Source organism: Solea senegalensis, linkage group LG8 (genome assembly GCF_019176455.1).
Source record: "Solea senegalensis isolate Sse05_10M linkage group LG8, IFAPA_SoseM_1, whole genome shotgun sequence".
In the NCBI taxonomy this organism is placed as follows: Eukaryota; Metazoa; Chordata; class Actinopteri; order Pleuronectiformes; family Soleidae; genus Solea; species Solea senegalensis.
In genome coordinates this window covers 6,209,869-6,223,138 of record NC_058028.1, presented here as the reverse complement: position 1 = coordinate 6,223,138, position 13,270 = coordinate 6,209,869, and the positions used below count along the sequence as shown (strand labels likewise).

Genomic DNA, 13,270 nt, shown 5'->3' with positions numbered 1-13,270 from the left:
AAAATGAATCAAACATGCTTCAGGAAACAGTTTCCTCACATGGGAAAAAAATACCCGCAAACATTTTGTAATCTTGACATGCCGCTGATCTCTATCGTTGATGTATGATTTAATTTTCATAATAAACTCAAACCGCCGCACAGATACGAATTCAAATGTGACTTTAACCTTATGGAACAGATCCCTATCGTTGTTTGCCTTTCAGCTCGCACGAGATGTGGCATTATTTTGCATTTAAATACAGCCCCGCTGCTGCTGCTGCTGCTGCTGCTGCTGCGGCGGCAGTGACATTATTAAAAGGTACAGATATGACTGGCAGAGCAAAAGCACGAGAAATCTGATCGACGCTCGTCTTCCTTGGTCGTGTCACCGTGTTTCGTGGCAAAGAAAAAAAAAATTGCACCTGCAGCAGCCGAGGGAATGTACACAATAAGATCCTCCAGGAGGGTAAACTCCGACTATCTGTAGTGATGCCTGCCATTTCATTTTCATATAAATAAATATATATAACAAAGAGAGAATCTTCCTCTCACCTCAGTTCTTTGTCATACTCCTTCAAATGTCTTTTTACTCACTCTCTACCCTAAAGTGTGTTATAAATAAATAACTGTGTTTTACACAACAGAGGGAAAAAAAACCCTCTGGAGTGCTCAGTGGCAGTTTAAAAGCCGGTTGTTCTCTTATTCATAGGAGCATTTTTTTTGTGTGTGTGTGTGTGTGTGGCTTGTTTTTGAAATGTTTTACATGACCTCGTGACTCTGATAGATGGTGTTTCCCCCGTAGCCACAGCTTGTCTTTAGATATGACGCAAAAAAAAAAAAGAGGCAAAAAAAGTGAAAGCCTGGAGCTCACGGAATCACAGTGTGACTGATAAGAGGTCAAGTACAATCAAGCTGTAATATTTCTCGACGCGGACTACGGGGGGATTTTTAAATGAATATTTTGTTATTTGAAAAACTGCCGTACTCCTCATCTATTATGAGGGTTATTTGCATTTTTTTCTTCTTTTTTTTTGCTGTATGATCTAAGCAGCAATTAGTTATTTAAAGAGAAATTATGAGCTGGCAAGAATGAGAGTCCCTCGGGTAACTGCAGGAAATTAGACCGTCCTTAAAGACAGGATGTCGTGCCTCATAATAAAGATGCTGAGCTATTTTTTTACACACGCACTGCATAACAGATCGTACGTGTTCCAGTGGTTTAAACTCAGCCAATTTCTTAAGTATTTACAGTTAGACAATGCCATAGCTGTGATCTAGCAGGGGAGCATTCAAGTTCTTTTTTCTATTAAGCTATTTAGAAGATGCTTTTATCCAAAAGCGACTTACAAAAGAGGAATAAGCTACATAGAAGTAGTGTATAGTGCAGGGGAGTGAGTAGGACAGAAGATGCTCTTGGAAGAGCTGGGTCTTCAAGAGCTTCTTGAAGACAGACAGAGATGTCTCCTGTTCTGTTAGTGCTCGGTAGGTCATTCCACCAGCATGGAACGACCCATGAAAAGAGTCTGGATTGTCTTGCGCGGGGGTGTCGGCACCGCCAGACGACAATCCTTTGACGGACGGAGTAGTCGAGGGGTAAGATAAGTCTTTAGGAAAGCATTTAAGTAGGTGGTATGGCCCAGTTTATGTTGCCTTTCCGTGAGAATAGTACCTACTCAACGTGGGCGGAGTCATCACAGCACCGCTGCATGAAATTGCGGTGACTTTGTTTTACACGTCACGCATAGCGCTTGGAACCTCAAGCCTCAGAGCAGGTACTAAAAAAAAGTACCTGGTACCACTGGGGTAGCCAGTAAAGCTCAATAAACAGAGGGCTGATAGTTTCATAGCACAGTTAGCGGGTCGTTGCAGTAGTGATATGTACAGTAGTAGTGATATTGTTTCTGCTCTTTCCCCGTTCATATTCAGGTTACAACTGTATTCAGATGATGGCTATCATGGAGCACGCCTACTATGCGAGCTTTGGATATCAGATTACCAGTTTCTTTGCTGCCTCCAGGTAAATATGTCCTCTCTTTCACTGTACGATTTGTATCATATTGATTTTTCTAATATTAACTCCCATGTATTTGACTATTTATAGGTAGGACGGAGTTGACAGATTTTTCTAAAACTGATGCCAGTGCTGAATTTTAAGGAAAAAAAAAAAGAAGGGCAGCAGAAGGCAGATAATTGATGGCTATATTTTTGGCCCACGTTTTACTTTATTTTACGCCATCTAATAAAATACAGCTTTTCATTTATGAGAAATAACTAAATTAAAAACTCTAATGGACTGTCTCTCCAATCTACATTTTATGTCTGCACTGCATTGCAGTTGTACACAGTATTTTCAATGAAAAAAATATGTATAAACTTAAGCCTGTAACACCTAATTCAATGTCCAAAAACAGGCCCTTTTTACCAAGTCTTTCCTCTCTTGTGACAAAGACGTTGATTCACTGGCTTCCTGCAACAGCACAGATGACATTACCAAATAACTACACATTGCCTTTGACATGCAACTTCTCCACTTTCAGAAACTGTTGGAATTTTTCCAATAACACAAACCGTCATGTAATTACAGTAATGCAAATTGCACAAACGTGTCGTCTGTGATACGCTTGGTGTTAAAGGGTTAATAGATACACATTTTAGTGACTTAGCGATGTATGAAGTTTCTGAAAACAAAATGTATCATTTTTAATAATTGGCTGGTTAATAAATAATAATCTGCCAATGTAGATGGCAAATATTGGCCCAATCAACTAATTAACTATCTCTAGTTAAAAGCGAGATCTCTACTATAGACTATGTATAAATAAAGAAACTAGAGTTTCAACTAAAGATTATTTTCATAATCGATTAATCTGTCGATTATTTTCACGATTAATCGAGTAATCCTTTGATCCACAAAATGTCAGAAAACATTAAAAAAGGTTGATCAGTGTTGGTCAAGCCTGGAATTGCTGATAATTGATGATAATATTCACATTTAAGAAGCAAAAACAATCAGAAATCTTGTTTAAATAATGAAAAAAAGCTTCAAACCGATTAATCGATTATCAAAATAGTTGACAACTTATTTAGTAATCGATCAATAATTGATGAATCGAGTAACTGTTTCATCTCCAGTCTCAACCTCGCGTTCTGTTCAATGTCCATCAAGGGCGACTTGAAGTCAGTCTGTGTGTTAGTCTACGAGACAATTATCGCACTTCTTTTCTTGATTTATAACATTAGTAAACATTCTTTTGAGGACTTTATAGCCTGAGTCGCTAGTTGAAGGTCTTCCTCGATACAACATGATGTCCACTTTGTAAATGATGGAAAAAATGCCCGATAAAACGGTGCGAGCTGTAGTGTGTGGTGTGTGTGGCCATGGTGTGATTGACAGGGGATGTCAGGCACCGTGACCTGACGCCGCTTCTTCTTACAAAGTGCTCTCTGGGTTAGATCCGCCCCTAGCTTCTTCTCCATCACTACATTCCTCCAAATATGTTGTCTTCTATTTAAAGCAGAGAAAAAAAGAAAATGTCAGTGGGTGAGGTCACAGTGTGTTGCCACTTTGCTCTTCATGTGCTGGATTCAGACAGAAATAATACTAAGCTAAGACAGATGCATTTGGTCAATTTAAAGACACAGTGTGTAAAATTGGCCGCCTCTGCCACTTATAATACAAAAGTCATTTTCTGCCAAAATAATTTCGCCTGAATTGGACACAGTAGGAAATATCAGGTTATATCAAATATCATTGAGTTGGACGCCATCCTCCCCTCCCATCTTCTTCTCCTTCCTTCTAAAACAATGGAACATGACAGATGCTCTCAGCTCACGGTTTGTTTGGATGCGCCGAAAACTGAAACACTCGTTACACTTCCGTCCTCATTTGCATCACTTTCACCTGCCACAAGCGGCGTCTACCAAAACCTGGAATAGTTTGAGCGCGATATACTTTGTGCAGTTGATTGAGCAACTGCTCGCTGTCATGAAATCAAACAAAGTGAGCGACTTCCTACTCAGCTCAGTCACCTCAACTCAAGGTTAGGAAGTCTGATATCAGAGAAACACACTCTGTAAATACCCTTAGCCTTTAATCCAGGAAGTGGAGGAAGGTTTTTAGATAAAGGAGGACTAGTCGGAATATCTATCTCCTTTCAGAGATCCCTCCTTCTGTCGGAATAGCGCATAAACCCAAAGTGTAATGTATATGGTGTAATTTCACCCATGATTGATCCCTCGGTGTCATTTAAAACCTGAGCGGATGAGTAGCGGGAAGGCGGCTAATACTGCCGCTGTGTCCTGTTTTGTAAGGAAGCTGATATGACGATAGCTGCAAGGACAGAAAGTCGTTATTAGACAAGATCAGGACTGTACACACAGATGTGTGTGTGTGTGTGTGTGTGTGTAGACGTGCATAAATTTACTCTGTGGTTTTCTTTGTTCCACTGTGTCTTCTTCGTTATTCTTTAAATAAACAATTAAGCGCAGTAGACAAGTTATATTAATGCTATCAAATGACGATGAGCGATCACAAGATAATGTTCCTGTTGTTATTCCGAGCACAAACACATTTTGGTGCAAATTTAAATTCAGTCAGTGCTACTTCATTATAACCTGCTGACGCTGTGATTGTTCATTGAGGGAGGGGGAAGACTTTTGTTGGTGTCATCACCTTACATAAGTCATCAACCAGGTTTATTTTCGGGGGAAAGTGTTTACTCGGATAACATGCCGTGTTGTCGTTAGAGGAAGTATAACATCTATGCACGCTTCCTCTCCCTGCGCGATATAGACGTAAACGTGTTTGGACACCTGACTGTTACAACAACAGGGACTGCAATGACGTATCTAAATGTGTGTGAACATAGTGACATTAGGACCGGGAATAAGTGCTATTACTGGTATTAAATTGAAATTCTGGCTGAACTTTCTCCGCCATACACTCACCAGCCACTTTATTAGGTACAAGTTAGGTTCAAGGTTTGACATGTTGTGTCTTCAAAGATGGTCTTTTGCATAACTTTGTTGAAAACAGTGGTTATTTGAGATTTTCTTGCCAATTGTCTTCATTTTTTTTAACCAGTCTGGCCATTCTTAACTGACCAATCATTTCATGGACGGGCTTGAAACTCCCATTAGCTCACTTCCTGAAGTACTCATTTCAGGTCGTCTCGACCGTGTCTACATGCCCGAGTTGCTGCCATGTGATTTGGCTGATTAGATTTTTGTGTCCATGTGCAGTCGAACACCTAACACTTTAGCTAAAGAGACCAGTAAGCGTATATTATGTGATATAGTCCCAAATGACTCTCTGTAATTTCTTCCTGGAACACTTTTTTTTTTAAACTCTTCTGTTGAAATGTGTGTGGACGTGGTGAACTGACACAAGTCTCTGTACGTCTGCAGTCGCTACGGTACCCCAGATGAGTTGAAGCAGCTGGTAGACGTGGCGCATTCCATGGGCATCGTGGTGCTGCTGGACGTTGTTCACAGTCACGCCTCCAAGAACACGGAGGATGGACTGAACCGCTTTGATGGCTCCGACGCGTGTTTCTTCCACTCTCCACCCCGAGGGGAGCACAGCCTCTGGGACAGCCGCCTCTTCAACTACTCCAGGTACCACCTTTCCCCGCCTCCTTTTCTAACACAGTGCGACTGAAACCTGGGCTCGAACCCACATTAATGTTACCGGTAAAACCTGTGTTTGTTCTAATAATCCATGTAGGGAAGAACAATATTGGACTTTTTGGCCGATATTTGATATGCCGATAAATCAGAAGTGCTTAAGCCGATACAGCTTATGAATATATATATATATATACATATACATATATGTGTATATGTATATATATGTATATATATATGTATATGTATATGTATATATATGTATATATATATATATATATGTATATATATATGTATATATATAAGTATATATATGTATGTATATATGTATATATATATATATATAGGTATATATATATATATATATATATATACCGTATATACTATATATATACGGTATATATATACTTTTTTCCCTGCTCCCATCTGCAGAGGTTATTTTGTCTCTTCTGTAGTGAAATTATCATCATATTTTACCTTCTCATCCTGCAGCAAATGTAAATATACATGTTCTTTATTGAGCAAAATAAAAAAAATAATTATTGTAGAGGGCTCCAGCATAGAACTCAAAGACGTAGCGGCCTGTTAAGCCTACTGTTGTAGTCATTAGTCATATTGGCAGATCCTGGTGTGTTTGCCAACATCTGATAATACATTTTAAAAGCCAAGCAGATACCGATATCGTGCTGATAATATATATCTATCCATCCATCTTCTACTGCTTTATCCTCCACCTGAGGATACACCCTGGACAGATCGCCAGACCATCACAGGGACACATATAGAGTCAAACAACCATCCACTCACACACTTATGGTCAATTTAGAGCAGGGGTGTCAAACTCATTTTTGTCCGGGGGCCACATACAGCACAATTTGATCTCAAGGGGGCCGGACCAGTAAAAATAGTAAAATAATAGCATAATAACCTATGAACAAGAACCCCTTTGTTTTTTCTCTTTTGTTTTACATTTACTGAAGGATCATTTTACAAAACATGAAATTTCTTGAGAAATATAAGTGCAATTTCAACAATATCATGCCTAAATTTACTATTTACACAGCACACTGGATCTATAAAGGCACAAACATTTAGTCATGGGTATCTGGAGCATTTGACATTACGTTTAGATTAGTGTGAAATTTTAACAAATTCATCCTGTGGGCCGATTGGACCCTCTGGCGGGCCGGTTCTGGCCCCCGGGCCGTATGTTTGACACCCCTGATTTAGAGTGTCCAATTTGCTCCCACAGTTTTTGGACTGTGGGAGGAAACCGCAGAACCATGCATACACGAGGAGAACTGCCCGTGTGCATGGGTTTTCTTTGGGTTCCTCCTTTGCACAGTACTCTATGACTTTTGTTACATTAAATAAACCATTTGCTGTCTTTTGAAATTGACATTAAAGTGTTCTACTTTTTTTTTTTTAAATGTATACGATCTGTACCTTTCAAGTTCGAATTCATCCTCCTACACCGCCTCACCTCGAGCTGTGTTCTGTTTAGCATAATTATGCATCAAGTGTGTCGGCAGCGATGCACCACATATTTTTAGATCAGCATTAGTGTACAACGGTTAAAGCACGACGGATGTGAGTTTGAAGCAAAGTCCAATTAACATTTTCACTTGGACAACGGTGGGGGGGGGGAGTGTTCACGGGGATGACAGGTGATTGTGAAGTCTTTTATAGAAGCTGCAAGAGCCTTAAGAGCATATTTAATACAGAATGCTGCACATTGTAATTAGGTGAGGAATAAAATGACACACTAATGTATTTGTACCATTAACAATAGATCTGCCTCAATCGACCTTTTTCATGATCTGATATAACAGCCAGTTTTTTTAATTCTTATACTTTTAGTTCCACTTCTGTTACAAAAGCAAGTAACTGCCCACAGATTACTGCACTTTTAACTCCATATGGAGGAGTTTTTGAGTGTTATATATGAGGCTGAACTAGCTCCGGGTTCATCAGGTGTATAAAATATACACTCAACCTTTAAGAACGAGATTGATTAATGAGCAGCCGTGTTGCAAAGGTTCTGAATTTGAAACCCCCAAAAATGGTAAAAAAACACACAAAAAAGTGACATTTACGATGGGATTGATAAATGAGGCTGAATGGTAGCTGACATACAATTTCGTTTTTTATTTTCTGAGCCTACGTATCTGATGCAGCGTGAAGTGTTGAAGGTCAAAAGCAAGATGGGATGGGAAAAAAAAATGACGGATCAAATCTCTCGCCGAAGTGGCCGTGCACTTGGATTTGCTGTTAATCTGATATTCCTGTGAGAGATGAGAGATTTATGAGTTCACATTCTTTTTTGTTTCACCTGTAGCGATGGGGATTTTTTTCATCATGACTGGTTTTTGATATCGATACTCCTTACAGTTGCTTAGTCATACAAGCGGTCGACCGTTTAAGGTGCATCCACGCCAGCCCTTCTTAATCAAACCCGAGTTCGTTTGCTCGGAGAGTCCGGTTCATTTAGGGACGTGTGAATGAGCAACCGAACTCTGAAGTGGACTACGATGCAGGGCATTGTGGGTAAACACAACCAAAACATATGCACGTGTAGAATGATAGCCGGGAAAAATGGCTTAGCCCATTGTTGCAGCGTTTATGTGTCGTATGTTCACGTAAAAATTAGGCCGATAGGATTTGATGCAACTCTGATGTGGAGGAAACAGAGGTTGTCCTGCATTAAGCAATAGATGAGCACATTTTCTTGTTCATTATTTGACTCGGGTGTGAAAATGACCTTAGTTGAGCTGATATTTGCCATTTTCTAATAACCATTGGCTGATGATTACACACTTTTGTTCTAAGAAACAGTATAAATGTATACATACTACAACTTTATTCTTCATATGAGTTTTGCTCTTTGATGACATCATTTTTTTAATTTATTTTAAAAATACACATACGATGGGACGGTTGACCAGTGGCTAGCATTGTTGCCTCGCAGCAAGGCTACTGGTTGGACCACGGTACAATGGATACACTTGGATACGCCCCAAACTGTGACGTACATACTAAGCGCGACAGATTTTTTAACCCCTAGTATTTCTTGATGTAGAATGGCGTTGTGAGAGCCACCCGTTAACTCCCAGCTACGTTTTACTCTTGATAAGCCATTACCATTTTCTCATTCCTAACCGTTCTAACATGAAGTTAGAATAACAGTAACAACATCAACCGTGGAATCTTTTGTCCGGATACTTCACTTTTGACCAATCAGGGACCTGTATCACTTTTGATGTCACACTGTTGTTGGACTCCGGTTATATTCACATTACCAGCTAATTACAACAGTGTGAAGAGAAAGGTGAGAAGTCGGATGTCCAGGGAGGCCGTTTTTTCCGACCAAACCGCGGCGCGCTGTTGTTGTAGGCCCTCGTAATTAAGTGTCTCTCCTCTTGCCTCGGTGCCCACAGAAGGATCCCAGTGCACTTTAGAAAAAGGGGCAGTGTTGAGTCTATCAGACGCTTTTAATAAGTGTGTGTCAGTGTGCAGCCATTTGCAATGCATTACACAATGCTTAGTGTCAGGCATGGAGGCTATAATAAGAGAGCAAGAGTTTTTTTTTTTCTTCTTTCATTAGTTATTGAACTCTCCTCATATCAGAAGCACTCATTAGACACGGTGCAGACATATGCCACGACTGGGAGGCATATGAGGAGTCATTTGTAAAAGCCCAAAGGAGCTCTGCAGTGTCATAGTCGCTTCATTTGTCTTCTCTGCCTCGCGCAGGTTGTTTGGACGTGTCGTTCGTGTCAAGCTTTTCTGCTTCTCCCTTCAGAAGGAAATGAACCTTGGAGGCTAGCCGTGAACCTTGTGTGAAACACGGCCTGTTTTTAATCAAGCCGCCGCGCTATCAGCCATCGCCGTCCGACCATGATGTTCTTATTAGGTTGAAAGAAGCCGACTGATGCCGGCTATCACGGAAGAGCAAAGATATATTTCCTGGTCGCTGCCTCTTACGTGCCGCTTGCTTCCAGTGCTGCATCTTGATCTAAGAGCGCCTTTTATTTATTTTAAGTCGGCGAGTGTTTCTCTTCAGCTTTCCCTCATATGACATTCACCTCAGTGTGGAGAGGAGGATGTTGAGATAGATTCCTAGGCCGTCCTGCGTGTGTTAAATTCAATTGCGTTGGAGTCAAATGTGTTAAGAATATTGGTTCCAAGCTGTTGATATCCGAGAAGTAGTTTTGAGGTGACTGAAGACCGACGTGATTGTTGAAGGACTGAGCTGCGTCAAAAACAATTTGCTCTCAGTCTCGATGTTCGCCTTTCTGGCGAGAGGGTTTATGCACAGAGCTGCGCCAAAGTCTTTGGACGCTATTAGGTTTGTTGTTTTCGTAACGCTACCATGACCATACATTGGAAGACGTCCAGAAAATACAGGAAACAATTTAAAAAAAAAAAAAAACACAGTGTCAACGATGTAGTGTGACCTACTATCACGTTTGAGCAATAGCACGACCCGGGCTTTCTTAAAACAGAAGTGGAATTCTAATTAGGGTAAATAAAGGATACATAAAAAAGAACCTTTTCCACTTTTGAGTGGATTTTTTTCAGTGAGACGAGCCTCTCAGAGGCTTTTCAAGTTTCAAAAATGTATCATAACAGCAGGAGGAAACCGGAGAACCTGGAGAAAACAAACACACACGTGGAGAACATGCACTGTTCGCTTTATGATAACTTCTATTTTCTTTCCTTTATTTCCTTCCTTTCCCTCGACTTAGTTCATTCTGTCTCTGTCTCTGTGATTGTACTTGTAGTTTGCACACATGTGCATGCTTGGCGTCTTCTTCTCTGTTTTTGGTGGAGCAGTGTATAGCGCCACAAGCAGTCCTGGCATATGTACTGCAGCGTTTTGAGTTGTTTTGTGTGGATGAAGTCATTTCCTGAAACGACGCCATTTTCGGAGAACTTCGTTGGAATGACGAAGAAAAATATTGTTTCTTTTTCCATTCCCGTGTGGATCGGGCCTCAGTTGATAACACCGCGTTGCAAGTGGGGGAAACGGAAAGACGACGAAGCGACACCTCCAGCGTTTATGGGGAGGGGATGAGGGCTTGTACCAGCGAGAGTGGAGAAGGCCAATGGCTAAATCTGAATGCAGTAGCTGGAGTTTGGAGAGGCAGCAGATTTGTATCACAACATTTGTGAATATTTGCACCTGCATCAACAAATAACATGATACGCACATAAAGAAGTGGTCTCAGGGTTTAGTTTCACTTTAATGTTATTGGTAACACCTGTGAAATGTCTGTTGTGACTCCGGGTTTATTCAAGACAAAACAAAGCTGGTGGCGGTGCCCTGAGACGACGTACCGAAAATCATCAAACTGCACCAAAACCAGTGTGCATCTGCACTTTGTGTTACCGTCACAAGTGTTTTTCAAAGACAAGGTCACCTTGAGACGGTGGCTGGTCGGGTCGTGTGGGGTTGGCAGCCTCTGAAGCCGAGCCTCTTTCTGGAGATCAGGGCCTTGAGATGAGAGAGTTGTGAGAAGCTTGATGTGGGTTCGTTCTGTAATCCCTCCCCCCTCACTGGTTTGGATGATTTGCATCCATTTTTCATCAATCTTTGTGTGAATTCATAAGATATGAAAAGCGGGCCTGTGGCCAGGCTTTTGAAAAAACTCTTTTTCTCTCTCTCCTCTCTCTCTCTCTCTCTCTCAGCTTCATGCTCTGAAGCTCTGAAGAGATCGTCTCTGTGTTTCAGGGCCAATAATTCACTCTTTTATGAGATTATTCCATATGTGTGTTTTTATTACATTCAGATGTTTGTTAATGACGTGTGAATTGGGCAATAGTGATATTGTAATTATGTTTTATAGTGATTATAAATATATGCTATAGCATGGTGACTGTAATAATATAGACTTCCCTATTAGAGGCCACAGTCTTGCTTAATAACTTTCTCTATTTCCATCTTTATTTCTCTATTATCATCCACTTACATGCTGCTTTTTGAAGAGCCGTATGTATAAATTATGCAATTTACACAAGTGGGTACAGAGGAAAAGTAATAAAGTGTGTTTTTTTTTGTTTTGTTTTTTGGGTTATTGTCAGATTTCTGTCATTTTAAAACCGTCTGGCTCTAATCTATGGCATCCAGGCATTTTCTCCCAGAGAACTGTCACTCACGGCCATATTCTCTCTTGCTTTGACCACTTTCTATAAACACTAGAGATGGCTGTGTGTAAACATCCCAGTAGATCTGCCATTCTTTTTCATTTCTGATGCTCAGTTTGAACCTCGTCTGCTTGTCTTCACCTAAATGCATTGAGTTGCTTCTGTGTGATTGGCTGATTAGATATTTGCATTAACAAGCAGCTGAATAGGTGTATATAAATAAAGGAATACCGATTTGCCTTTAGCTTTGTGCTTCCCAACCTCAGTTTCCCCTTATACTATAAGATAAGAAATATCTTCTTTTGTTTGTGTTGTTTTACGTGCCCACCAGTGACACTTGGTCCGAGTGCAACGCTAATTCTGCACTTTTTAGACCCCCTCATAGGAGGACGAGACCTCATTCCCAGAATGTAAAAAGTGTCTGCCATCTTTGCTAACAGTTATGCTAACAGGACCAAGTTAGCATAACTAGCATAACTGGTGGGCGCATAACAAAGAAACGCCTGAAGATATTTCTCAACTCAGGAGAAAATGAGATTGGGAAGCACATTTTTTCGAAAATACTACCCCTACAGTATTCTAGTAATACAAAGCTAAATGCAAGTGTCTCTGGTCAGTGTACGTATTTTACAGGGTTCTAGCTAGTGCATTTTAGCATGGCGGCCCGTTACGCTATGATTTGAGGCTGACACGCTTAATTGAGGACCTTTACTCTATATTTGTCGTTAGTGTAACAGTCCTCAATTTTGTGCAGTGCTGTGCAGTTACGCCATACATGACATTTCTCACGCTGAGAAGTGATACCACACATAAATTGGCAATCTATGAATCGATGATGCAAAGCCACATTACTCTGCGTAGTTGTCTTGAATTAGCAACCTATCAGCCAATCAGAAAATGTCATTGCTTGTTGCTGGGGAAAGTCTGAAAATAGGTTTCCGCCACAAGTACTAATTCCATGGAGGCGCAGGAACGCGTGTGAATGCGTGCACAGGTTTCGTGATTTACTTTAATCATATCACTTAATTTATGATAACAGCTGCCTATTAAAGTGTATGTTTTAAGTGTAAGTGTATAAACTTAACGTTTGCCTGTCGGCATCAAAATCTGCCACAAACACGGAACACAACACCATTCATAAGCTATAACGCACACAGACAACAAATATCTAACAAAAAGGTAAAAAATAGGCTGAAATCCTTGCTAGAACCCTGTGTAACGTAAAAAGAATCTGAGGTGTTTTTTTTGTGTCGCTCTCACTTTGGCTTGTTGGCTAAATGCAAATGAAATGTGTATGAAAATCACAATTATTATTATTATGTAACGGAAGCAAACAAATGAAACAGAATAGAAACCATCACAAAAGAATAGTGTGTCTGTTCTTCAGCACACTGTCCTCAGATTTCAACTAAAGTCCAGATTCCAGTCATGTCAGTATTTAGTACCCATGATATAGAGCGCTGCCTCTGCCCCATCAGGTCACACAGGGAGGGGAAAAGCTGTTTTTCCCCTCTGGT

General features: G+C 40.5%; 1 protein-coding gene across 1 annotated transcript in view; it reads left to right on the top strand.

Moving 5' to 3' along the window:
* gbe1b (glucan (1,4-alpha-), branching enzyme 1b) overlaps positions 1-13,270 on the top strand; it is a 115,702-nt gene that overhangs the window by 24,903 nt on the left and 77,529 nt on the right. The window contains exons 6-7 of the mRNA XM_044032060.1: positions 1,908-1,998; positions 5,388-5,597. Of these exons, the coding sequence (XP_043887995.1) occupies positions 1,908-1,998; positions 5,388-5,597 (301 nt within the window). The remainder of the gene's footprint in view (positions 1-1,907; positions 1,999-5,387; positions 5,598-13,270) is intronic.